This window comes from Castor canadensis, chromosome 9 (genome assembly GCF_047511655.1).
Source record: "Castor canadensis chromosome 9, mCasCan1.hap1v2, whole genome shotgun sequence".
NCBI lineage: Eukaryota > Metazoa > Chordata > Mammalia > Rodentia > Castoridae > Castor > Castor canadensis.
The window spans coordinates 142363796-142390793 of NC_133394.1; the positions used below are offsets into that span (position 1 = coordinate 142363796).

At 42.1% G+C, this 26998-nt stretch overlaps 1 protein-coding gene across 1 annotated transcript; it reads right to left on the bottom strand.

Annotated features, from left to right (window-relative positions):
* Positions 1-1821: 1821 nt before the first annotated feature.
* Positions 1822-22849, bottom strand: Lap3 (leucine aminopeptidase 3). Its single transcript, XM_020170148.2, has 13 exons — positions 22690-22849; positions 20573-20688; positions 18736-18790; positions 18205-18310; positions 16990-17149; positions 15579-15743; positions 12938-13096; positions 10460-10584; positions 8923-9011; positions 8429-8531; positions 5062-5141; positions 3088-3197; positions 1822-2479 (listed from the first exon to the last, which is right to left on the bottom strand). The coding sequence occupies exons 1-13, from the start codon at positions 22789-22791 to the stop codon at positions 2290-2292; spliced, it is 1560 nt and encodes a 519-aa protein (XP_020025737.1). The 5' UTR covers positions 22792-22849; the 3' UTR covers positions 1822-2289.
* Between the last annotated feature and the right edge of the window lie 4149 nt (positions 22850-26998).

The following is a 26998-nucleotide window of genomic DNA, read 5'->3' on the forward strand; positions in this document are numbered from 1 at the left end:
CTTTCTCATCTATTCAACCAATATGGACACTATGTGTTTGGGTTATGTGCTGTGAGAGCACAGATTGACAATAAACTGGAGGTAAGGTAGCTACTCTCATTGTACTTACCATGTTACAAGTGCACTGTCCCTTTTGATATATCAAGGGTTTAGATTAAACTATATTCAGCAATGGTGTCTTGTTCTGTGGGCCATGTGTTAGGGAACACAGTGATGGACTTTGCAGATCTGTTGACCTGGATTCTAACCTGTTTTGGAGTTTATGAGCTGTCACCTTTCCTCTCCTCTGTGACAATGCACCCAGCTAAATCTCCACATTTTTCCAAACACCTTGCAGTAGTTATGTTTACCCTGACATCAGTGAAAACTTAAAACATGTTAACTGCAGCTGCACCCCCTGCCTGCTCACTTTCCTTTTCTTCAGGTTGCCTTCAACCCCAACAGGTGTCTGGGATTGTGTGTGAGGAAGCCTCATTGAGGCCATGGTAGAGATGGATAATGCCGAGTGTGGGGTTGGACTTCCCTTAGCCCTGGTTCCCTATTGCTGTCACCTTTTATTTTTGTGTTCTAAATCACAAAAATACTTTGTGTGCTCGCTTGGATTTGCTGCTATTACAGCGTTACCTAGCCCTAGCTGATATACCCGGGGACATAAGACTGTGGTTCTCAAGACTGGCAAAGGGTTGAAGTACTTGACAGCGCAATGAATGAGAACTAAGTTTCATCTTTGCCTGATTTGATAAACACATGAAACCCGGGTCTGTGCTGTTACATTTGTATCCTATATGCAAATGAACATGGAAGCTCTATTGTTCTTTAATCCGTAAGACACCTTTCACAGAAAGCCTATCAAAGCCCTACCAGCCCTTCTAAGTCACCCAGAAGGAATCTGTTTTTAGTTTCCTTCATAAGCCAGGAATTCCAACCCTCTGATTCCATCTTTCATGATAGAAGTAGTTTCTGAACATGGATAGCAATGGAAACGTGTTTACTCACTACTTTTAATTTTAATTCTAAAAAAAGTCCCAAAATGTGTGCTCATTTCCATTCCCTCTGTGTAAACCAATTTATGTACATATCCTCTTACATGTAAAATTACTTAAGTTAAAAATAACTGCAATAAGCAGCATTTTCTGTCAAACATTTTCAGTCTTAATGGGCATACAGCCTATTCATGAGTAATTTGATCCATCTGATAGGAAAGTAAGGAAGAGGAGGGCTTTGTTCTAAGTCTGCACCAGTGGAATTCTGTTGACTGGTTGTAGTACCAGGAGGTTAGCAGATAAGTTTAACCATTGGGCAGTCTTTTCATGGTTTTGTTTCTTTCTTGTTATTTCAAATAAATTCCACATCTGTTCAAGCCACTGAGCCAAAAGAACGCATTGCAGTGTATAGGTAAGTATGCTAGCTCTGGACACCACCTGAGATCAACTCTGCTGTACGACTTAACTAACTCTGTGACACCTCTGGCATGTTACTACAGCTGTCTCATGCCCCATTTTCCCACACCTTATTGTGAGGATTAAGTAGCATAATATATGGAAACACGTAGAATATTGTCTGGCAGACAGTTAAATTTGGAACAGTGAATACAATTACTTTGGTGACTTGTTCTGGAAAGCACGTGCTAGGCTACCTCTTTACAAGCTGATAAGCTTATTCACCAAATGCCCCAAAGTGATTTCTGGCATGAAGAAAATACCTGTCTCTGTGCCTCAATTTAATTACTTAGTTCACATAACAAGGCCACCAGAGATAAGTTCTGTTGTCTACCATATACAATGGGTTTATAGTAATATGTAAGAAACATCAGTCAAACCAGACAGCACAAGAAGTTGGATTTATTATTTCTGACAACTGCATAGTAACTTCTATTTTGTCCATTTTCCTAGCACCAAAAATTTGAAGTACATTTTTTAAATAACATAACATTCTGAAGTGACCAGAAGTTTTTTAAAAAATTGCACATATTGATCTTAAAAATCTTTCCAAGCAAGATACTATCTTTACCTTTATAAATCTTTGCATAAAATAAAAAAAAAATCAAGGCATCCAAATTTTCATTTTGTTCTACATTTTTAAATATTTCCCTTGTTATCTTTAAAAGGTTTTCATCCATTCAAAAATATCCTGAAGCCCAACTGTATAGTTTAAGACAGAAGAGGATTTTTAGGAACATCTGAAATCACTTTTCCTTTTTGGTGGTACTGGGGTTTGAACTCAGGGCCTCACATTTGCTAAGCAGGCACCTCACCACTTGAGCCATGCCACTGCCCCACAGTACCTGAACTAAGCACTGTCCTGACTGAAGCGACATAAGAACTCAATCAGAGTCCTTGTGGGCCTCCCAGTCATGCCTTTCCGCAGGTATGGAACCTCATCTTTGTTGGTCATCACACCTGCTATGTCTAAATGTGCCCACTTAGGATGAGTCACGAATTCCTTGAGGAATGCTGCAGCTGTACAAGCTCCTGCAGATCTGAAGAGAAAGGCAAACAGCATTACTTTATGCTGTGCACTGAGCATACTCCATTCTTGTTAGGCAGGTTGTATGACCAGAGTTCAAGTCATGTTAATTGGACCTATTAAGAAGTTAACCCAGAAATCAATTTCAGAAAATTTATTTCTAGATATTTTTTTGTGGGGGGGAGTACTAAAGTTTGAACTCAGGACCTTGCACTTGCTAGGCAAGCACTCTACCACTTGAGCCACCCCTCTAGCCTCTGGTAAAGCTTTAAGCAGTAAAAGATAAATTCTAGATTCTTTTTCCCACATTGAATGAATCCCACATTGAATCCCACATTGAGACAATGAATCCCACATTGTCTCTTTCCCTTATCATTTGCTTTAAATGAACTTTTTTTTATTGTTTTATTATTAAATGAACTTTAGATTTGAAAACATGCAACATTTTTAATAGCCTGTTGGAGAAATACTTTGAAAATTCAACATATCAGAAAGCTTACAAGCCCTACACCAAAAGGAAACTGGATTGTGAACCTGTTTGTTATGAGGCTAAAATTGAAAAGAGTCACTTTGGCAGTCAAGGATGTTGTAAAAATGTACACTGTAGCTCGTTGTACATACCTGTATTTTCCAATGTTATTAACATCGGCGAGTTGGCAATCTTTAACCTGTCTTGTATAATGCTCAAAGAGAGGCATCCTCCAGACACGGTCCCCTGTTTCAATGCTGGCCTAAGTAAGAGATTCATATTATGGTTCTAAGACTGGATGAAGCAGGTTCTAGTAAATTCATGGTATGCTTGATGCATGAAAGAGCTGCTCAACCTGTTACTCTAAAGCATGACACTTTATTATAACAGCTGCCAGGACTATTTCAGGTCATTAAGCGATTAGTTGAGAATTATAAAAGATAAAAGGTTTGTTGTGAAATACTTCCACAAATCTGTAGAGCATTTGCTGAAGATTCAGTTTAAATGAATAAGCTGGTATTCTGTATTAGACACAGGCTTTGTGGGTTTGAATAGGGTAAAAAAGAGTCTTCATGAGGCTAGCACCTAACTCTGCTGGGGAAATGCACGCCCAGATCTCGATCACTGCAAACCATATCCTGGTAGGAAGTAACTTCATTCACCGTGTACCTGCTCATTCATTCACTCCTTATTTACTGAGCTTCTGAGCACCACCAGTGTGCTGAAATATGAGTATATAAGCCACCAGAAGGCCTACAGGCTATCAGGAGAAATAGATAAACATTATTTAACTCACCATGGCAAAAAGTCAAATATAAGCCCAAAACAAGCAGCAGTGCTTCTCAAAGCAATGCCTTGAGAGGTAAGCATTTTATTAGCATATATTAATTGTACAAAAGGATTTCATTGATAGATTCATAAATGCATTTAAATATATTTGATGATATCTACCCCCTCAATTACTCTTTTATCCACCCCCATAAGCTATTATTTTAGGATGTAAGTCCTATCATATGCTTCCAAGAAAATGACTGTAGGTCGCTGTTGATGTAATTATGTTTATGCACATATAACTTTGATTTTAAAAAAAAGTCAAAACAATGTGGATGCCATGATGACAGTGACACTGTGTGGGGGAGGCCAGAGGAGAGGCTCAGGCAGGTTGAGAGGGTAGGCTTCACAAATGATGAGAGGATGGAGACGAAGGGGAAGGTGAAAAATAAATTTAGGACCTTAATCCAACCTCACAAATATATTCAGGATTTTGTGCTTGTTTCCCATAACAAGCGGCCATTAACTGCTTGAGCAGCCAAGCGGGGAACTGGGGAGGCCGGGCCATCAGCAGAAAGCTGCTGGTGGAAGCCACAGGAATACATGAACTCCCTCATGAAGACTCTGAAGTGGAAAAGCATATGGCCAGGGATGAATACCAAGCAAATGGGTGTACAACGCAAACAGCCAGCCACAGAGAATGAACAGGACAATCAGAGAAGTGAAGCAGAAGAGACGATGATCACGGAAGCCAAGAGCTGGGTGTCACTAAGAGGTCACAATTATATGCTGCCTTGAAACAGGCTGGGTTAGGCCTTCAGCGGTAGCAGCAGGTGAAAGCCAATGGGAATGAGTGAAAATATGTGTGGGGGTGGAGGGAAGGTGGTGATGAGATGGGAGACAACTGGAAGGGGCTGGCTGTGAAAGGACATAGAGAGAGGCACAAAGACACCAGTGAGAGGACATCATCATCACTGCACTCACCCAGGTGAGCACTGTCTACATTGGCTGACTCACAGCATGCATTCGTTAGAAGTTCACTCATTCAAAAAGCTGTCTTCATACCCCTTGCTACCCTACCTCAGGGAATCTCTACCATTACCATGTTATCTGTTATTTTCACATCATTCTGAGGCTACTGGAGGAGAAGAATGTGGTGTCATACATGTAATTTAGGGGCATTTGTAGTAGATAACCCAAACCACTGAATGCACATTATTGCTATGGTCCATTTTCAATTCCAAAGTAAACCACATGAAAATCACTTTAACACAAGGGTTAAACAAGTACATCAATTGAAGACCACAACAATTTAATCAGCATCCCATAAATTTAGATCTGTGTATCAGTCCTACCTCAAAGAGTTTGTTCCACAGCCAGGATGAATTAGTAAAGACCCCAGTGGCACCTGACCCCAGAGCTATGTCCATGGCACCTGTAAGACACAACCCCTTAGGTCAATGTCAGTCTCTCCAGCCAGGAGACCCTTCTATTGCTTAAATCAAAACTGGTTTAATGGCTCCCTCATTTTCAAAAATACATAAGCTTAGGAAATCTTTCGTTCTATATTTTTTGTCTCTCACACTAAAATCACCTGTAATTATTAAAGAAAATGCCAAAAAGGTGAAATGTCAAATCAGATGTTACCAATAATCTCATTTTTGATATTTCCATCTAGACTATAAACATTTTTTAAAAAATAATTAAGTGGTGTTATTCTGTGCTTTAAGCATTTATTCCTCTTTTACAAACAAATGTTTAAAAGTACCTCTCACTTTTTTTTTTTTAAATGGGTCTGGAATGTGAAGTCAGGGCTTCATGATTGCAAAGCAGGTGCTCTAGCACTTGGCCACACTTCCTGTCCTCAAAGTATTTTTAATGATCGCAAAACAGTCCTATGCATGGAGGTATCATAATTCACAAAACTACTGGCATGGAGGCCATCTCTAAGTTTTAAATCATATCCCACTAAGTATCTGCTGTAAGATTTTTATCCCAAGAAAAGTCTGCCATTATTGTATATTAATTATTTCCTCTATATTTCTCCAACAAAGTTGTGTTTCATTGGCTTACTTCTCCTTTTAATTGGCATTTAAAAAATTAAAAATCAGATTTCCAGGTTCTCTTGAGTAACATAACAGATATATTTTAGTGCTGCCTTCTTTTATTTGGGTGTTTGCTCTCAGCAGTCTCCGTGGTAATCTGCCTGGCCCCATTTAGAAACTCTGGCTCAGGTAACTTGTCTAATTCCTAAGAATATTCTTGGAGCCTAGCACTCCTCTGAAACATGTACCTAGTAAGTGGTTACTGAGAGGAAAAAGAAAACCTTGCTACCCTACAGTAACAGGACAAAACCACATGATGTGTCATGGGACACCCCACTAAGCCCACTACCACCAGTATCAGGACACACATGTGATGTCAGAGACAGCACTAAAGTTGGCAGAAATTCCAATGCTTCCACAAGGAAGTACTTGCACTTGTAAAAGGAAGGTCCAGTTAGCTCCTTAGTCACAATCTGTGGCCTTGCATGAAACTGCATCAGCATCTTCCTCAAGGAAAACTAAAATGCAACAATGCTACTATGCTGTTTGGTAAATTTTATTTACATATAAAAGTTCCCATATCTTTACATTTTTTTTTCAGTTAAGACTAACAGTAGTTGTACAACACAACTCCAAATACTCCCCTATTTCTGCATGTGGATAAAAAGTGATACACATCTCTGCCTAAGAAATCAGGCTTAGATCCACCATTTATTGTTAATTTTATCATCTCACACAACACCACAATGATTTAAAACTGATTCTCCCTTCCTGGGACTTTTCTAGTATTAGGTAGCTCTGTGTTATGAGGGTGTTCAATTGTACATTTTTCCCACAAAATTATAAGCAAATTGCAGAAATTATTATTAATACTAAGGAATTATAAACTAGTGACAATTTAAAGAAAACCACTATTTGGAAGTGGTGACCCACAAAAAGACTTATGATTTGCATAACATTGGGGCAAATCCAGTCTTTTTGCTTCATTTGCTCCAAGTTTCATGCTATCTCCCTTTGTTTTTTGAAACATGGGTCTCACCATATAGCCTAGGCTGGCCTGGAACTTGTAATCCTCCTGCCTCAGCTTCCCAAGTGCTTGGATTATAGGTATGTGCCACCACGCCCAGTTCCCAACTGTCTCTTAAATCTATTTACTTCTTTCCATCACTGTTGCTACCATCATCATCTATCACCTAGACCTCAGAAGGGCTCAGGAAGCGGTTGGGAAACTAGAGTGAGCTATCAGCTAGATCAATGGCAGGGATGACTTGAAGGCTTACCCACCACCACATTTTCCTTAGTTACCGGAGGGCTAACTTTACTACCCTCTGAAATCTTCAGATCAGAAAATGGGGCAAGGTACTGATATTAAGCATCTAGGAAAAAGTAACTCTGAAGTGATAATTAGGAACATCATTTTTAAGTTGTAAAAGTTAGATTTACATATCCTCTGGGATTCCTGCTTTATAGAAAGGGTGCACTATCACATACTTAACACCACTGCCCCAAAATCCTGCCCTAGAATCTCTCCTTTAAACTGTTTATGAAGTACACAGGAATACTAAAAGTCATGGAAATACTATGTTTGCCCTATAAAAAGGGACTCTTAGCAAATGAATCTGTGCGCTGTTGATCAACTTACAGATAAAAGTAACATGATATGATTTCTGCTCAAGTAAAGGCTCTTGTGTTCAGAGAAAGATAAAAACCAAAAGATGAAATGACCTGAATTTTAACCTTATAAGCAGCAGAGACAAATGAATTCCCAGGAAGACTTCTGGACGGAAGATTAGGTGCTTTGGGATTTTGCAGTAAGGCGGTGCCTGTCTATTACCCCTTAGGAATTTATTCACTGCTCTACACAGTTGTTGGTGTATGGCCTTTCTTCACAAATGTCTGCCACATAAGGGCACAGTATTCAAGAGACATACTAAAAGCACTCACCTGTCTTCATAACTCTGTGAAGCAAACAGCATGGTTCCCAAGTACTGATTTTCAAGGTCAAGGACCTTGCTCATGGCTGGCTGACTCTCTAGAGAGAGTCATACTGACTCTGAAGCCCAGGCTTCATGGGACACATCTCACTGTGCTGTGTCACTGAGAATCTTGCTACTCTCAGAACATTATTTCTTTTTTGCTTGGTTGTTTGTCTTTTGAGACTGAGTCTCACTATGTAGCCCAGGCTGCCTGGAACTCACAATCTTCCTGTCTCAGCCTCCCAAGTGCTGGGCTTAAATATATGTGCCACTGTGTCTGGCTATTTTTATTTGAAGTATAAAAAGTTCAGAAAACTCACCGGGCATCAGATACATTACGGTTAGCAATTTTTTTAAAAAGCTGCTGATTTTGGGATTTATCACTAATTTTTCAGCTCTGTATCACATGGTAATTGTAAGAGAAAACACTTCTTAATACTATTTCTGAATGTCCCCCTGGATGAGGTGATCTGACCCACTTACTGAAATTACAGCTGGAATGTTTTAAAACAACAAACCTAATATTCAAAACATTTTATAACTACAGAACAATTTCTTTGGTGAAAGATGTTTGAATGAGAGTGGAATGAGCCAAGAGTGGAGTGAACCAAACTTCAGCAAACAGTGCCCTAAGTAGTGTGTGCACTCTACCACAAACACGGTTCCCTTTGGACAAAGACAGGGAAAGCATGTGGTATGACCTGTTAGAGTGGCAGCATTGATGATGGCCTTGGGATTAAAGGTGTGTGCATAACAGAGCGCGTCAGCCAAGATGAGCCGCCCCTCTGCGTCAGTGTTATCAACCTGCAAAGAGGAGGATCGAAAAGAAGGGTAAGGTAACCCAAGAAAAAAATATGAAAAATAACACACAACAATGTTCAATTTAAAAGGAGAAAAAGTCTAGGGTGATGTTTGTCACCAAGTAGTATAAACGGCTGGCTGTGAATTCATAGCAGTATGTATATACAGCATATAGTTAGTGGGAGGAACAACAGGGCAAGAAAAGTATTCCTATATATTCCCATATTCCCATTGAGAAATACTTGTGGCTTTGCATGAAAAAGTACTCAGAACTAATGGCACTCTCCCCCCAACATGGAGCTGAGGCCCGGCACCCATTCATGCCACAGTTATGCGGCATGATGGGCTCCTTGAGAGCACCAGATGGGGAATGCTGTGTTTCCCACTCACGAACCTGGATGGTCTTCCCGTTCCTGGCTCTAACGACATCCCCAGGCTTGTTGGCCTTGCCACTGGGCATATTTTCACAAAGAGGGGCCAAACCTATGAGAAAGAACATGGAACGTGCTAGGTCCAACCATGCCATCTATAGGATAGGAGGCTGCTGGTGAGCCAACAGACGCATGCCAGACATAGATGCCACCTGAACCAAGTGACACAACTGAGATTGTGTGCATCAGCAGCAGGAAGCACATACCACCTTTGTAGCATTCTCATCCAAGGGTCTAGCTTGGTTCTGATCAAGAAGGACCAAATAAATGCAACTTGTGGAACACCAAGAAACTAAACTGGTCCCTTTAAAAGTGTCAAAGTCTAACACCCACGCACAGGAAATCAATGTGAGTCAATGCCCTGTATAGCTATCCTTATCTCAACCAACAAAAACCCTTGTTCCTTCCTATTATTGCTTATACTCTCTCTACAACAAAATTAGAAATAAGGGCAAAATAGTTTCTGCTGGGTATTGAGGGGGGGAGGGGGGGGAGTGGGTGGTAAGGGAGGGGGTGGGGGCTGGGGGGAGAAATGAACCAAGCCTGTATGCACATATAAATAATAAAAGAAAAATGAAAAATAAATAAATAAAAAGTTACATACAAAAAAAAAAAAAGTGTCAAAGTCAAGAAAGAAAAAGAGCAGGAACAGGATTCTTGACTGAAGAAAACCAAGGGAGTATGTCAACCAAATGCAATGTGAGAGCCTTGATTGGCTTCTAGATTTAGAAACTAAATGCACACAAAATGGTATTTTTTAGATAATGGGAAATTTTAATTAGGTTATTGTAGTAATCCTCCTAAAGGTAAAGGCTATTGTCATTACACACAATGTCCTTTTACTTAGGAGACATGCTAAAGTATTCAGAGATGACATGATTTCAGCAACTTTCAAATACTACAGCAAAGAAAAAGGTCTGCCCCTGGGGGGACGAGGTGGGGAGGCACAAGTCAGACAGACTTACATCACATCCACCTTTCAATGTATGTGAACTGGCCAAGTCACATAACCTAAGTGTCTCTCTTCCCTCTTCTTCTGAAACATGGTATTGCTGACACTACAAATCCTGACACTGTCTGGGGAGTTGAGGTGCCACGAACTGAGCATGTTTTCTGCCCCAGGCAATTTCTACACATCAGGCACGTAATCAGCACAGCCAGGAAATCAGCCAGCAATGATGCCCTCCACACTGACTGCCAGCACTTTTCACTGGAGGAAAGCATAAACTTGACGTTTGTGCCCCGAGTGCTAACCACTTTTTGCAGAAGTAAAACAACTTAATTTAGTTAACAGTCCACAGGTAACAAGACACATTTAATTCAGTCAGCTTGGACATTAAACAATCATCTCAGCTAAACAGCATTTGCTACACGAAAAGCTATTTAACAACTGTCTCTTGATCTTTTACATAGAAGGAAACCATGTTTATTGGTTCAGCTCTACCACTTGACCTGATTCTAGAAGATCTACAAGATGTAGTCATTCCCTTTCCCACTTACCTACAATATTAATGGGCAAACTGAGCGTGGCAGCAGACACGATGGCTGAGCATATGGTTGCAGCTCCTCCCATGTCAGCCCTCATGAGGTCCATATTTGCAGAGGGCTTGATGGAGATACCACCACTGTAGAGAGAAAAGTGCATCATTAATAACTGAGACAAAGGCCAAATGACTGTCTTACAAAGAACATACATTGCCAGGTGTAGTGGTACACGCCTGTAATCCTAACACCTGGAAGGCTGAACAAGAGGATTCAGAATTTAAAACCAGCCTGGCCTATAATATAAAGCAAGATTCTGTCTCAAAAAACAAAACAAACTGGGCTGGAGGTATGACTCAAGTGGTAGAGTGCCTGCTTTGCAAGCATGAAGCTATGAGTTCAAACCCTATTTGTACCAAAAAGAAACCAAAAAACAAACACATGCACGCACACACACAAAAATAAAGTAACAACAAATTATAGAGAGGTATTGTAGTTCTTACTATTTCTACTTGAGTGAAACTTAAGCAGTGCCACTGGAAACACTACTGTATAAAATTCCATGTGCTTTTCTGCAAATTTTCTGAGTTGATCAGTTCCTGGAAGCTGAGCTCTGAAGAATAGTGGGAGCACTTCTTTCCAAACCACAGGACAGAGGGGTAACAATGTCTTCTGTGTGAGGCACAGAAAAAGAAAAACTCCTACCCAAGGCCTCAGAGATAGTATTGCAGCACCAGAGCTGAGTGAAGTTTCAATTAGCAAAAAACCAAACTATTTCCCCCAAACGGCTTACTACAGTATGTTTCTGCCTCCATTTCAGAATCCAGAAGCAATTTGCTTCAGAAGCCAGGCATACAGCCAGGAACATGGATTTTTGAGATCTGTAGATCTGCCCTGGTGACTCTTTGGAGAATTTTCTATTACCTGCTTTGAGGTCTGTCTTCCTAATTCTCACCTCAGAAACACTTGATAATTATATGGTTGGCATTTACGACTCAAGTTAAAGACTATCTACCTGCTCACAATAAGAAATATACTCTTGTTCCAAAAAGTCCAGGCTAACCACACAGGGCCATGGCAGCTGGCTATGCACATGGCATTCTTCTATCCACTTGTCACACTTATCCCAAGGCCTTTCTGGGAGCTCTGCTATCTCTGCCTACACCTACAGGTAAACAGCAGCACTTACCTTTGCTCACCTTTCATTTCTTTTCTACTACATCCACTATAGTTGACCACCCTTTGTCACTGGAATGTTTGCCTGGGCTCCTCAGGTCTCCCTAACAATCTTACCACTTCCATTTCATTATCCACATAGACATCACATTTTTATCCGTCCCCTTCCACCATACCAAATAAAACAAAACCTATCCTAATCAAAATCTCAGTGGACTTTTGTGTTAAGAACAAAAAACAAAACAAAAAAGAACAATGACAAACAATTCTAAAATCTGTAGGCAAATCAAAGGTCCAAGCTAAAGTCATTCTCCAAACTGAAAGGTTCATGGTAGATTTAAAACCAATTCAAAGCTAAAGAATGAAGATAACTTTGTCACAGAGTACTACTGACAGGATACAGGGTACAAAGATAGATCCATAATTATATGGTCAATTGATTTTCTACAACGGTGCCATGGGGAAAGAACAGTCTTTTCAACAAACAGTGCTGAAATAAGTGAGTATCTATAAAGGGCAATAGTAAATAATAATAGTAATAATAGAATCTCAGCCCTTTTCACACTATTCACAAAAATTCAAAGTGTATCACAGCCTTTAAGGCTAAACTTAACAACTAAAATGTCTTATAGATGAAAACACAGACTGGCATATGCAATACTTTCTCAAGGCAAAAAAAAGCACAAAATAAAACACAGATACATTATACTTCATCACAACAAAAAACTTCTGTTCTTTAGAAGACAACACTAAAAATATGAAAAGGTGAGCCCCAGATTGCAGAAAAATATTCCTCACTGAATAACACCTTATTAAAAAAGAAAAAAAAAAAAACCAACAAAAAATAGTAACACCTAATAAGCAGTTTGTATTCAGAATACATTAAAAAAAAATAAATTTGTAAGACAAATATCCTATAAAAAAAAGGACAGATTTAAAGAAATGCCTAAGAAAGAAGATACACCACTGGTCAAATGTGCTATGTCACTCATTCGTCATCAGAGAAGCACAGATGAAACCTGTAAGAGGTACCTACGAGCCCAGTAGCATGGCAACAATGGCAAGGACTGACAGTCCGAGTCATGCTTTTCTTACCTGTAGAATGGCCATAGACCTAGCTCATAGGGGTAAAAATAGAGCCAATATACGTATAATGCCTGATAGTCTCTGAGACAGATGAGCATTCCATAACTGGTAGCTTCACACATTTAATACAACATGTAAGACTCAACCAAACACCATGATGATGAACCAAACAACATCAAGTACATACAAAGCAGTCACAAAAACACAAACCACAGATGCCCCACCAGGAACTACCTGTCAAAGGTAATTCCCTTTCCGACCAGAACAAGGGGTGCTTCACTTGCACTGGAGCTGCCTGTATAGTGGATTTCCAAGAAGACTGGAGGCTCATCAGACCCTTTGGCCACGCTTAGAAATGAACCCATTTCCTGCTGCTCAATCCAAGACTTGGGTCTGCAGGGACAAAGGGGGGAAAAGGAGATACACTGTTTATTATGAAACAACTTAGAAAAAGCTCAGCAGAGTGCTAAAAAGAAAAAAAAACTGTACAAACAGATGCACTTAAAATCTATATAGAGACTGAGGTGTGGCTCAGTAGTAGAGTTTTTGACTAGCATTCAAGGAGGCCATAGGTCCATCTCTAACACCAGGAAAAAAAACCCAAAAAAACCTATAGACAAACATGTTAAAACATCAATAATCATATCCTATTTTATTTGCTTTTTGTATACTCTTGGATTAGTCACTTGATTCTGAATAAGATTATAGAATTACCAACAGAATTTATGCATGATAACTAAAACAATGTTAGACAATAATCTATGGCCAATAAATGGTAACTACTCCTACCTACTCAAATATTTCTGAAGAAATTCAAAGATGAAATTAGCAAGGTTCTGAGACCACAAAGGGTGCTTTATGATAGGTAAAGCATTCGTTGCTATTTCTAAAAATGATAAAAATGGGCTGGAGGGTGGCTCAAGTGGTAGAGCACCTGTCTAGCAAAGCATGAGGCCCTAAATTCAAACCCCAGTACCACCAACAGAAAAGACTGTAATTAAAAAAAAAAAAAAACAACCAACAAAACCCAACAAAGCTATACTACTTTGACTGGAATAAAACATCGTATTTCTTTGCTTTTTTAGAATTGCTGGAATTCTACTTTTTCAATGCTGTCACACTATTTCTCACAGTTTGAAATGTCTCTTAAGTGGGAGAACTAATTAGTTCTTACTTAATAAACACAGGACCAACGGAGATAATGGAACTAAAACAGTTCTTAGTGCAAACTAGAAAATGGATACAATATTGTTAAGGGTACTTTGTATTGATTTCTGGCCACAACAAGTAGGTCTGTACTTCCAGACAGACCAGCAGCACCAGATTCAAGGAAGAGTCCTGCACGTGCCCATCTATTTATTGGTACTATTAAAGTAGGACTTCCATCAAACATCAAAGGGAAAAGAATAAAAACATTAAAAGTCATGTCAAAAAAAATGACTGTACCATGGAGGCATTTTTGATCACAAACTCAGTAACTGATGCTTTATGAAGGCCTGCCCTTCTGAAAGAACTGTTTGTATTTCTTTCATGCATACCCACCTACACTGGCCAGGGTTTGATGCAGCTACGTCTCAGCTTAATGAATCACAGGCCACCCACACATCTTGCCTGGTCTCTGGCTGACCTCTTCCCTCTTCTCTCCATAAATCTTGAAGTTTCCTTCAAGAGGCCACTGCACACCTGCCCTCCCACCCGAAGCCCCCTGAACTCTTAGCATTAATGTCTAAGTGACTTCAGGACTCTGCTAGGCTGCATATCCTTTCACAGCCCAACTCATCCATCTGCTACATTACCCTTCCTTCACCTGACTGTTCCCTTCCACGAGATTCTCACTCTGAAGATAAGAACCACTACTGTGCACCTTTGATGACCTGGTGTATGACAGCACTATTTGCTGACACAAGGTAGCTCTGGTATCTCCCCACATGGGGCAAGGCACAGTGTCTGCCACGAAACCTCTATAAAGTCTACACATCATTATAGATTTAAACACACACAAACTATTCCAGAGGAATTCACAAGTCCTAAATTCTGTGTTTTCTACACATTATACAAATTTTTCTTTATTATCTAGCCTGTAGGGGCTTTCCTGAGAAACATGAACTCTAATCACATTAACTACTGAAGAATGGATGAAACAACTTTGATAATGAACAATCTTTAGGTAAAGCACTGTCTGTCCACTTATCTTCTACTTAGAAGTCCCCAAATGCTCAAATTAGGACTGCTTAAAGAGTTGTGGAGAGTGTTAAGTGTAATGGAACCTGGAGGAATGGAATAGGACTTGAGTCCAACATCCCAGCAGTGACCACCACACTCAGGAGGCTAATCAGTTTCATCCAGCAATTCAACTCCTAAATATACACTTGAAAAGAAATGAAAACAAATCCCCACAAACACGCAACTGTTCCCAGCATTGTTCACAGCTGAATACAACAGGAGAAGGTGACAGAAACAACCCAAATGTGCATCAACCGAGGCTTGGAGGAATGGGAAATGAGGAATGACTTTCTAACTGGGTATATAATTTCTACTGGGGTAGTGAAAAAGTTCTTATTATTGACTGTAGTCACAGTAGCACAACTATGTGGATATACTAAATCATTGAATCACACACTTTAATGGGCAGAATTATGCCTCAATGAAGCTAAAAGAAAATGCACCCACACAGTATGAAGTCATGGCACCCTCTTAAAGTCAAGGAAAGGTAAGATACAAATAACCTCAAACTGAGCCCTGTCCTAGCCTGTGGATGGCTGCTGGTGCATCATCTCACCTCTCTGGGCTCAAGTTACTTCACCAAACAGAAAGGGGGTTGGCTATTAGGAAATCAAAGGCTCCTTCTGGCTGTAACATCCCGAGTCTGAGTTACCTGATATGAACCTCTGTTTTACTACTCGCACTTTTGAGTTTCTTCTCAATAATTTCAGCAAATCTGGTTGGCGTCATCTCATTGGCTGGTGTCTCCATCAAGTGACGAGCCAAGTTCTGCCCAGAAGCAAAGAGGACTCCTCTCTGCCAGGCTTCCTGATCCCCACTGTAAAAGAAAACAGTTACTGTCAACTGATCTCAAGAACATTGACCATTTTGCACCTAGAAGAGACTCTTAGCTTGCAAAACTAGACAAGACTACAAATAAAGAATGGCTGCAGCAGACTTGATCCATCATGTACCTGACCCAGGTTGCAGACAGTATGCAAAGAGCAAAAAAACAAGCCCTGCTGAGGGCCTAGGGAGACCTAGCCAACCAGTTCACTTCAGAATCCTCCCTGCATAAAAAGTGGGACTGGGCTGATGGGTCTTTGAAGCTGGAAGTCCACCTCAAATGCTGATGGACAGGCTCCTACATAAAGGCTCACTTTGTTCTTCACCACACAGGGATCATATAGCCCCAGGTACTAATAGTAAAGCAGGCATTCAACAACTATTCAGATGTGGAGTTGGAGGCTTTGCCACCTTCTTTTGCCTGTGTCAGGGCTCTAAATCCTAACCCATGGATAGCAAGGATTAGCTTTAGAGAACGCACAAAACCATGTGTTGCATGATCTTGGCTCTTCCTGTTTGTGACAGAAGTTAGTATGAGCAGAGCGGAAATGGATAAAATAACAGCTGATAGTTGGAAGATGTCATCGTACTTGACGTGCTCTGTCTTTGGATCATTCCAGAAACAATGAAATTGGTAGTACAACTCTACAAAGGTTTGTCACTGAACTAGGTCACCCCAAGTAAGTGGTGGAGCCAGGGTTAAAAAAAGTGGGTAAGTCAGGAGTAAGTCTGACTTACTGCAAAACCTTTTCTGCCAACCATCGGCTATGCCGAGGGCTGCCCACTGCCCTCACAGCACCCTGTACTGGAGGCCTCATACTATCTGTTCCTGACAGAGGGGACCTTTTCCCTCAGAAGCCAGAATAGGGCTACAATGTAACAGACCACAGGGACCTCAGGGACAAAGACCTGTGCAGCTCTAACATTTAGGATGATGTTGCCCATCCAATGGAAGTGATCTGGACTGAATCATCCAGGTGCTGGGATGCATCTGTCATGTCATTCCTCCCTCTCAGTGAAGAGCCAATATGGGGACAAGGGAGAAATATGCACATGACAAGAGCCAGGATCAGAGCTTGGTAACAGTTACCACACTATTAAAATAGCCAAGGCAATAGGGAGGTTACAAACAAGCCATATAGCAGTGTCCAACACTGAAAAGCAGTCAGCTTATCTCCAAAAGGCCTTGTTGTCAAAACACCAGTGAGTGCCACCCTCAATCTGGCTTCCTTCATCACCTTCCGTAGAGCTTTGCGGACACAGCCACCTTCTTCTTCTGCTTTAGGTCATCATATTCATAGAGCCCAAGCATAGCTCCTTCTGCAGCAGCCTGAGGATCTCCACAGGGATCCACCTCCACAGAGGACAGCTCCAGGTCCTGAACCTGCCTGCACCCAGCTTCGTGGAGACACAAAATCCAGACAACTGGAGTCAGTCAAAGATCAGAGGAATAGGAGAAGGCAGAGGTGTCAGGCAGTACACTGAGGAAACAACTGGGGTTCAAGTCCCAGCCCAGACACTTGACTCTTCTGAACCTCTTTTCCTCTACTGTAAAAGATGACGAGCATGCACCTCACAAAAAATGCTGCACACAGACAGAAAGACCAAATCCACAGCAAATCACATAGAAGAGGCCTCAGCAAGAGGCCGTTCTTACTAGTAATATTTCTGAAACACTGGGGTTTCAGAAGGAGCGTCCCAATCACTAAGAACTGCCCAGATTAAAAGGGACAGAGAAATAATGACATTGAAATTATACACAAGCAACTGAGCAAAGTCCCATCATTGACACAGAATTTTATTAAGATCATGTCAGCAAAAACTCGCAAGTAAAAGTTATGAAACAACCACTTAACATGAACTTTCAAACTTTAACAAGCATTTATGATACTCACAGAGCCAAGGATTAGTCAACAAATTATTGATGCTTCAGAATGTTTCGTGAAGCACATTTTGGCTGGTCTCTCCATGGTAAAGGTCACCTTTGTTGCTCAGCTCTGGAGTGACTTAATTGCGCCTACTATAATTATTGAAAGCCACCCACCTGGCAAACTGGGACAGGCACAAGCCTTTTGTTAGTGATGAACAAGCACCCCATACCCTGCTCCCACTTTCTCTGATTTGCAAATACAACGATTCCACTGTAAGATGAACAGTTTGGCAATACCAGGGTTTTATTAGCAAAAGGAAAATAATTCATACAGCACAATTTCTGATAGAATACAGTTCTAAGATTAAATGGTAGTAAAACCTCCCATCAGAAAATACTAAAAATAAATCAATTACAAGGCCAAGCATATTCATAAGGAGAAACTGAATTTACTAATATGGGCTAATCTGTTGGAACATGGTAAGGGTGGTGATAGTGGAACAAAGGGGGAGGAGAGACAGTCTTAAAAGAATGGACCCACAAGAATCTTTATCAATATTAAAAACATCAAAAGCAAAATAACCTGCAATAGCAGTTCTGATGTTTTCTTTGCCTTCGTGCCAGTTCTCCTGGTCATCGACTCCAGCTGTCCTTTTGCCAAGGCCAACAACCACCACGCTGGGGAAGTCCTGATCCACAAACACACAGAATTAGCCATTGTGTTTCTTTAAAGTGTTCCCTTCTAACTGGGAACCTTACATGGTGAGACTCACTGAGCTCCTACAGTCACTGTGCCCTCAGCACAGAGAGTCCTTGTGTCTTGGTAATAATGTCACAATGTGTGTATTTGAAAGGCAGAGTAAGGATAACCTTGCAAATAATTCTACATAAGACAAGGCCCAGACTGAAGGAAGCACAGAGCAAAGCATACAAGAGAGGCAGTAGATAGCCATTTGTCTCTATATAGCCTTAAACCATACTTAGGCTTAATGCTGGAATAAAACTATAGATGACCCAAAACAAAATATCTGGATGACTGGGCAGCCACAGTACTAGGCCCACAGGAGGTACTCACTGTGGAGTTTACTGAATAAACATAATCTTCACATCATACCTGATGTAGACCATAAAAGGTTCGGGTTTTGCCTGCCTTCAGAGGTGGTCCAGATCTAAATAAAGCAAGAGAAAATGATTGTTTTACAAATTACAGTTTGCACTGCTTTCTTGGGACTATGCCTTTTGCATTATCACAATATTCTGCTACTGTGTCTGTGTGTTAGGTCACAGTTAGCCCTAAGTGATGGGGATATGCAAAGGGAAACTAAAAATGGAGGTCTCTGGAGGAAAACATTGTAATTCATGTTTCGAATTCTTAACAGTCTCTGTTAAGATCAAGGCAGTCCACCAAACATCACAGGATACTTTTAAGTCTGCCACTCACCTAAAGCTTACTCCTTTCTTTATTCAAGAGTAAGTGCATTGTAGGCATCATATGGACCTAAGACTGGGAATTTCACACAGGTAATCTCTTTAATTTAGCATGTACATAAACTTCACCCTAGGGATCCAGGGGGATCGGAGGATGGGAATTCCTCTTGGGCAATCTCAATATTCCAACTCCAAAGGCTGAGATTGTTGGACCCCGTTCAGTGTACTGAAAGTGTGTTCCTTTCCTAATAAACTTTGCTATCACTTTCACATCTTTCCTGAATTCTTCTCTCACTGAACACCAGGAACAAGGTAGACAGCTGTGCTGACTTTCCAGTAACATGTGGATTTTGCTTCCCTTATGTTTTTAAATTTTGTTTTGTTTTTGGTGGTACTGGAGTTTGAACTCTGGGCCTTGTGCTTACTAGGCAGGCCCTCTACTCCTGTATAGTTTTAACAGAATGCTCTCAGATCAAATTTCTTAGATGCAGCACTTTTAATCCTAGCTCAAAAACTATTTAACCAACTTCCAGATTAGACTTAACATGAATTTAAGTAAAAAGGTCAACGGAAAGCAATGCCATGGATGGGCAAGATGCAGCCACAGAGGGCATCTGAACACTAGATACTGACTGAGCTGAATGACTCTTAAACCTTCCCACTAAATGAGAAAATTCCACAGTGGCTGACTTGACTTGAAGTAGTGTGTTTGGCATAGAGGCTGCAGTAGAGGCTTATCTGAATGAGGGACTGGGCAATTTCCAAACTAAATGGCTACTCCACTGTACGCAGCAGCCTGGAGCACAGAAAAGCTGGAGCTGCTCAGTGATCCCGCAGGGAGGTCAGGGTTTGGATTAATGACTTAAGGCACTTGTGGCGGATGCAAATTCTGTAAACCACCCATTGGATAATTAATGTAAATAATTAGACTGCATGTACTAGATTCTAACAGATTATCTATAATCTGAACAGTATTCAGTTACCTAGCTTATGTTGACACTAAAATTTCCCTACTTTTCTCTAGACCTTAACAAATCCAAGAGTGGTCAGATTTCAGGCCCTTCCCAGGCTTTCTGAATTTGAATCTGCATTTTTGCAATATTATCTGGTGATCCACTTGTACTTTAACATTTCAAACAGGAAATCAAAGGGCAGAACCTTAGGCTGTTTTAAACTATTTGGTTAAAGGACAATGAGAGCCTGGTAGGAAGGCAGGAGGGAGGGATTAGGGAAAAGAGAATTGAGCCACAGGGTGGGCTAAGAAAGTTGGTACTTTCCAGATCCTGGGTCAATCCTTCACAAGAGGTTTAGGATTTTATTTGAAAACCATGTGACTTCCCAGAACTGCAGCTCCACCCATACTGAAACACAAAGTGCCAAAGAACTTGCAAAGACCACTACTTTCACTTCCACAGGAGTTCTTGGCCAGAGTACTTCCCTGCATTTTATCTACTAACAATGAGCATATAACAACATTCTCTTTCCATGTCTTTTAAGAACTGGAACCCCCAGGTAACACTTACATGTTCAAAATTTCTCTAAGCTTTCCAGCCACCGACTTATCAAAATCCTCTCCTGCACTTGTAAACTGTGGCACGCCATCTTCTTTGTCTTTGGAATAGATTCCTAAAACAAGACCCTGAGGAAATATGAATATAATCAGAGTAGAGCCCTTAGAGGGACTCAAAGGTCCCTGTATTCCAGAGGAAGAAAATAATTCCACCAAAATCATGTCTCCTTAAAGATGGAAGAACAAAGGCAAAAAACAGCAGCTCTGGGCAGCCAGCTGTGTGTGTGTTCCACCTCAGTGATTCAGCTTCTCAGTCAGCAAGACCAAAAGGAACTTACGGTCACCACCAGGAAAGACCTTCACTTTTAAAAAGAGCAGTAAGGAGTCTTCTTTAAGAAAACAAATCTACCACCAAGGCTAGATCCTAAAGGACTTCAGAACATACAATCCCCAAAACCAACACTTTAGTCTATGGATTACTTAGGCTGCTGGCACTTGAGAGACAACCAACATAGGCAGGACTCTTGGACATCCCCCTTTCTACCTACAAGCAGGGCCTAAGACTTCCTACAAGAGATGCCCTTTCTACACCAGAAAACATAGGACATTCTTACTCTGGAGAGTAGGAACCCATTCCAAAGTGGAACTGTACACACACCTGCTGAAATAAGCTGTTTTCCCTATGCATTTCCCAGCCTATAACTTACTGCTGGAGCCTAAGACCCTTTGTCTTATCACTCCCCACAATTCATCTTTCTTTGTTTAAAAAGGTATATAAGCTTTAGAGCCTAACACCTGCTTCAGGTCTTCATTTTCTTTTTGCTGACTCCCATATACCTGTAAAAACACCAAGTTAAATTCATATGCTCTTCTCTTGTTAGTATGTCTATTGCCAGTTCAATTCTTAGGCCTAGGTTTCCCTCCCCTATACCTTTTAAATGCAGCTATTCTGGGATTACTTTCACAAGCCCAGAGCCCCCAACATCTGAAATAAGGAAGTAAACTTGTAGTTCATCATTTGATTTTATGTGTGGCAACCTGTAGTTTGAACAATGTTTGAGTTGCCTTAGGGCTACTCTGAGTTGGAATGAACACTTTGTCTTTTTCCCACTTGCCAGATAAGGAAACTGAAACCTGTCTGACACCATAGCCATGGAAGGTAGACTGAAGTGGTGGAGAATCCTGTCCTTGGTGCTTTCCACAAAGCCACAGGTACTTTGGCCAGGTTCTAGTTTTCCTAAGATTGCTCTTTCCTAGGGATTCCAAGCGACCAAGTGGAGAACTGAGGGGACAGGACACAGTTACCTGGGTAGGACTGGCACAGTACTGGGAAGAGCACTGTACAGCTGTCTGTCTGATCTCTCTGCCCTCTGTGACACCCACAGGAGACCTGAGCTCAAATCCCATCTAGAACACTCTTTCAGGTCCTCAAGCATGACTTCTTCCAATGAGCCACTCCTTTCCAAATCCTTCACATCTGAATAGTGTCCTTCGTAATTTCTTGGAGCTCAATTAGGTGAAGGCTTTTCCACTGGAAGACACTCATCTCTCTATAAAGCCCTTTTTCCCTGGAAAAACAAGGCTTTTCTTAAGAAACCCTTCTGGGCAACATTACTCCCGAGACCTTTCTGACCTTTCACTTCAGCCGGGGGAGGGGGTCTTGGTGTGGAGCCAGGGCCTTGTGACTGGCTGTCTTTGGGACCTTAGAGGACGTTTGAGACAGCAAGCACTGCACCGGCCTTTCTTGGGTTACCGAGGACCAAAGTGATGAATGAAATGAGTTTGAGGAATTTTTTTGGCGCTGAATGAGATGGAGACTGAAAAACAGAGAGAGGGCTCAGTAGATGGTCACTAGGTTATTCTTTTGCCCAGAAAGTTCAGAACCCAAAGCACTAGCAGCAAGCAAGGAAACGCCTCTCAGGAAACAGCCATTGGGGGAAGCCTCGGGGACACCGGGCCGGTCTCCGCCCCAGGCCCAGTAGGGTCAATCCCCTGCACACGGGAGAAACTTTCCTTCTTAGCTGGTTTCTGCAACTTGGCGCAGAACCCCCCCATGCTGCGGCCTTCACCCACCCCGCAGCCCCCGTGGCCCGCGGGCAGGGCCTCCGGGGTGGAGCCGCCACCTCTCACCTTCGTCATGGCTGCAGCTGCGAGACCCTGGCCCCAGAGACACCTCACTCCTAGACGTCGGACGGCGACTCGCGCGGCAGCCGGAAGAGGCAGCAAGAACATCTTCTGCGATGCCCCTCGCGCCGCCCTCCTGCGAGCACGTGGCGCAGGGAGGACGAGCGCGCGCCGGGGGGGGCGGGACCACCGGGGTCGCCGGGCGCGCGCCTAGGCAGCCCGACAAGCGTAAGGGGGCGGGGCGAGCGGGCGGGGGGGCCGCCTAAGGGCGGGACTTTGAGCGGCCCGCAGACGGGCTGCAGCGCAGGGGCAGCGTGCACACGCCTGGGGCGGGGCTCTGGCGAAGGCGCCCACGCGCGCGGCCGGACCTGGCAGGAGGCCAGCGCCGGCGCGCTGGGGGCGGGAGCGGGGGCGGGAGCGGGGGCGGGGCAGTTAGGTACGCGCGCCGCCGGCACTCGGGGCGGTGGTGGGGTGAGCTCGATTCTAGGACGGACCTCAGGGGCGTACCGGCGTGCGCATGCGCCTGCAGGCAGGGGCGGAGAGCTGTGCTCCAGTCCTTTCCCCTTTCCCACATCCCTTCCCCACCCCACCTCCGCCCGCCCATTCGCCCCTCGCACCCCTTTCACACACACACACACACACACACACACCCCTCCCCCCCTTTTTTTGGCAGTACTGGGGTTTGAACTCAGGACCTTGCTGCTTGCCTTGCAGGCACTTTCGCTTGAGCCACTCCCCTAGCATCCTAACCCTTTCTTGAAGGCTGGGTGCGGTGGGGCTGGTGGATCAGCTTAGGCCTCCACGTTCTGTAGGTAAAGTGGAGTTGCACCATAAATTCAGCAAATTGGCCAAAATTCATCTATTGCATTAATGTTATAGCTTTTGCTTCCTCTCCACAGGAGAGATCAGGCTGCCACCTCACAAGGGAAAAGGGACCCTACCAGGTCCCTTGTGAGTGGGGGCTCAGCGCCCTTCTGGGGGCCCACGTCACAGTGCTGTAGTTCACACTTGTCATCTCACTTTAGCTGCCTTTGGTCCCTCTGTTTTATTCATTTGAGACCCCAAGAGGGTTTTCTGGCATATTATTTACTTTCCTCTTTGCTTCAAGGACATACCATTTACATTTTTGTGCCTAATGCAATAGGGAGAAATGCGTTTCACAGCCCTGAAACAACTCAACAATAACTTTCTTTTCATTCTGGGATAAAAGATTTAGCTACCGATTAAACCCTGAATTTATAAATTGCTTACTATGTTTTTTCTAGTAGAAATCATGAGGTTAAAAAGTATTTAAAACAGTGTCCCTGTCCTCAAGGACTTTATTATTGTAGGGGAGACAAAACTTTTCCCCTTAGGTCTCAAAGTGGGACTGAGAATTAAGTTGGCCAAAGACAGACTAACAGGAGAAAAGCATATAAACTTCACTTAATAATTTTGCATGTACCTGGGAACCCTCATGGGAAAATGAGGATCCCAGAAGTGGTTAGGCCTAAGTGTTTATATACTGAGTTTGAGGCATGATAGACAGGGCAAGGTGACAGGGAAATTAGAAAACATGAAAATAAGCCACAGTTAGGAGCTAAGATTAAAATAAAATCACTAGAGCAGAAAAGGTGAATTAATCATTTAAGCACTCATCTGCATACATTCCTTCCATTACATTCCTCTTCCTTTAGATGTTAAGTGAGTTACAATTTCCTTAGATGAGTAGTTTGGCCTGAGAATAGTAGGTAATTCTTTGAACAGAAAGGAATGTTCAAAAGCACAAGAACCAGATGCCCATGTCATAAGACCCTTTGATTGTAAAGCCGCCCTAGACAGATCCATGATTGGGCAATAGTAAAGGCACCCTAGACTCCTCTCCATGTTTGGGTGGTAACATTAAAATAGGAATAGAGGTTGTCACTCTTTGCCCTTGTGTTTCTTCTTGTTTCATTCTGCTTTACTAATAATCTTTGCTAGCCCCTTATCTCATGAACCCTTTTGTGAATCTCTTTGAAATTCTTTTTGTCATTGAACTCAAAGCCTAGAAACTGGAGGGTAATTGGGGTGCAGAGTGAATAAACCCCCACTCTTATTGAGGATATATCCTCACACCAGATGCTTCCCCAGGAAGAGATTGAACAGAGTCAATATAAGTAACATTATAAGGAAGCTAAGGTTCACCTGTTTCTCCCTGCTTTGGCTCCTCATTTCTGATGATAGTGATTTTTACTCCTGGAATGGAGAGAGGATTGTTTATGCAAGAGTTTTGTCTTCTGCTTTCAAGAAGAAAACAGGGAGCAAGTGTATCCTTCATGCATTTGCTGTTTTTTAAGTGCCTATAGCTCAGAATAATTTCTGTGCCTAAGTGGCATGTTTTGGGGTAGCATATTCTGCCATCCTTCATTATCTAGTAAAGGTGAGAAATACTGTGATTATAAAATGATTTTTAAAGAGACTTTCATATGGTTATATGTGAATATATGCTACAGTTTGGATCTACAGTTTCCCCAAAAATTTCATGTATTAAAGGCGTTGTTGCTAGCTTGTGTTGTACTGGAAAGTGGTGGAACTTTTAGGAAGTGAGACCTAGTAGAAGGAAGTTGGTTTATAGGGTGTCTCTGAAAGGGATATTGGACCCTGGCCACTTCCTGTCTCTGTCTTTACTTCCTGGCCACCATGAGGTGAACAGACATTATTCACCATGCACTCTCAATATGATGTACTGTGCTACTGCAGATCCAAAATATCAGGGCCAAGTACCTATGGACTGAAACCTCCGGAACTATGAGCAAAAATAAATCTTTCCTTCTTTCAAGTTGATTATGCTAGGCATTTTGCCACAATGTTACCAGAATTTTAGGGCAAAAGACCCAGCTCCAGAAGTTCCAACAGACCAGGCTTGTCTACCTGTCCCAATATGCCAATTGAAGAAGCAAGTGGTGGTGAAGGGCAGAGAAAGGTGATTTAATCCATGTGGTGATGTCAGGAAGAACAGATAAAGGTGTTCACTGACCCCTGGTCCATCTTCTAAGGGTAAACAGAAACTCTGATTTTTTTTTTAGAAGAGGGAGACAAAGAACGGGGTTGTGGTATGCATAGCTGACCAAGCAGGTGATCTTGATCAGGCCCAGTGGTCTGATTGATTCTTATCTCAGTTCTAGTTCTGAAGATATTGTTATCACTGTCATCATGTCATCACTTGGGGAAATGATCTGATCCACATGAGATGATTACTGTTGCTCCAGGGTGCTGCCTCATTGCCTTATGGAATTTCCCTCATTTGAAGGGCAATTTGTCCTGCAAAGATCTCCATTGCTTAGCGTTAGTTTAGGTCCCTGATCATAAAGATATTTATTGATCAGTCCTGTTGTTCTGGAATTCAAGTTGACTGCAGGATATAGAGACTCAGAAGGGAAAGTGAAAGCGAAAAAATAGAGCCAAGAGAAGGACAAAATGGAGTTAGTCCAGTGACCAATGCCTTCCCTTAACATGGGCAGAAAGATTAGTAATACTATATGCCAAGTTCCATCTCTCCCTTCTTTACTGGATCAATGCCATTCCCTCCAGGTGTGTATGTGCCTCCATGTGTGTATGTGCCTCCCTTGCCTCAAAGTACTAATCATCAGTACTCTGCTTATTTCCCACAGACATCCTGGGAGCAAGGACTTTTACCTCTGGGTATCCAGTGCCTAGATTTAGCATCTAGACTATGCCTATTAACTATACAAGGTGCTCATAAAATATTCGAATTAATGAGTGATCAAGGTGGAGTAGCATTCATAATTAAAGTACAGGATAGGTGCTGTTTATGGCTTGCAGATAATTAACAGCAGAATGAGAACATTGAGGGGGACATTAGGACGAGGAGAAGTGTGTGGGAGGGTGTTGGCTTGGCTTGGGGTGGAGTGATCAGGCCTGCCTAGAATAAAAGGTAGGTAATAAAGAGGATGATGCTGGTTTAAAGAGATTCTTGAAAGGCAGGAAGCAGAGTTTATTTGGATATAAGAGTCAGCAAGGAGCCAACAATGTACTTTGTACAAGCTGGATGAGAGTAAAGGTGTGGTTTAGTACAATTGATGGTTGTTGGTGTTCAGGGTAGAGAAAACTGAGCAGTGTAGGGAAGGGTCATGCTTCAGAGGAAAACTACACATTACGAGACACTCTTGTGTCTCCTTTGGGTTGTCTTATTCAGGTTCTATGGGAGCTCTTCCACAGTCATGTAAATTCTAGATAGTTCTGAGCTGCAGTCCCACCTTATCTATACATACACAAGTTGTTCTGTTCAATAGTGGTACAATTGACAGTTCTTCTTTCCCTGTTGGAGACAGGG

Coding starts and splice junctions, on each gene's coding strand:
- Lap3 (XM_020170148.2), bottom strand. CDS start 22,791: ATGTTCTTGCTGCCTCTTCCGGCTGCCGCGCGAGTCGCCGTCCGACGT. Junction 18,791..20,572: donor CTTAGAGAAATTTTGAACAT/GTAAGTGTTACC, acceptor TGCTTTATTTAG/ATCTGGACCACCTCTGAAGG. Junction 9,012..10,459: donor TTTGCCCATTAATATTGTAG/GTAAGTGGGAAA, acceptor TCTTTCTCATAG/GTTTGGCCCCTCTTTGTGAA.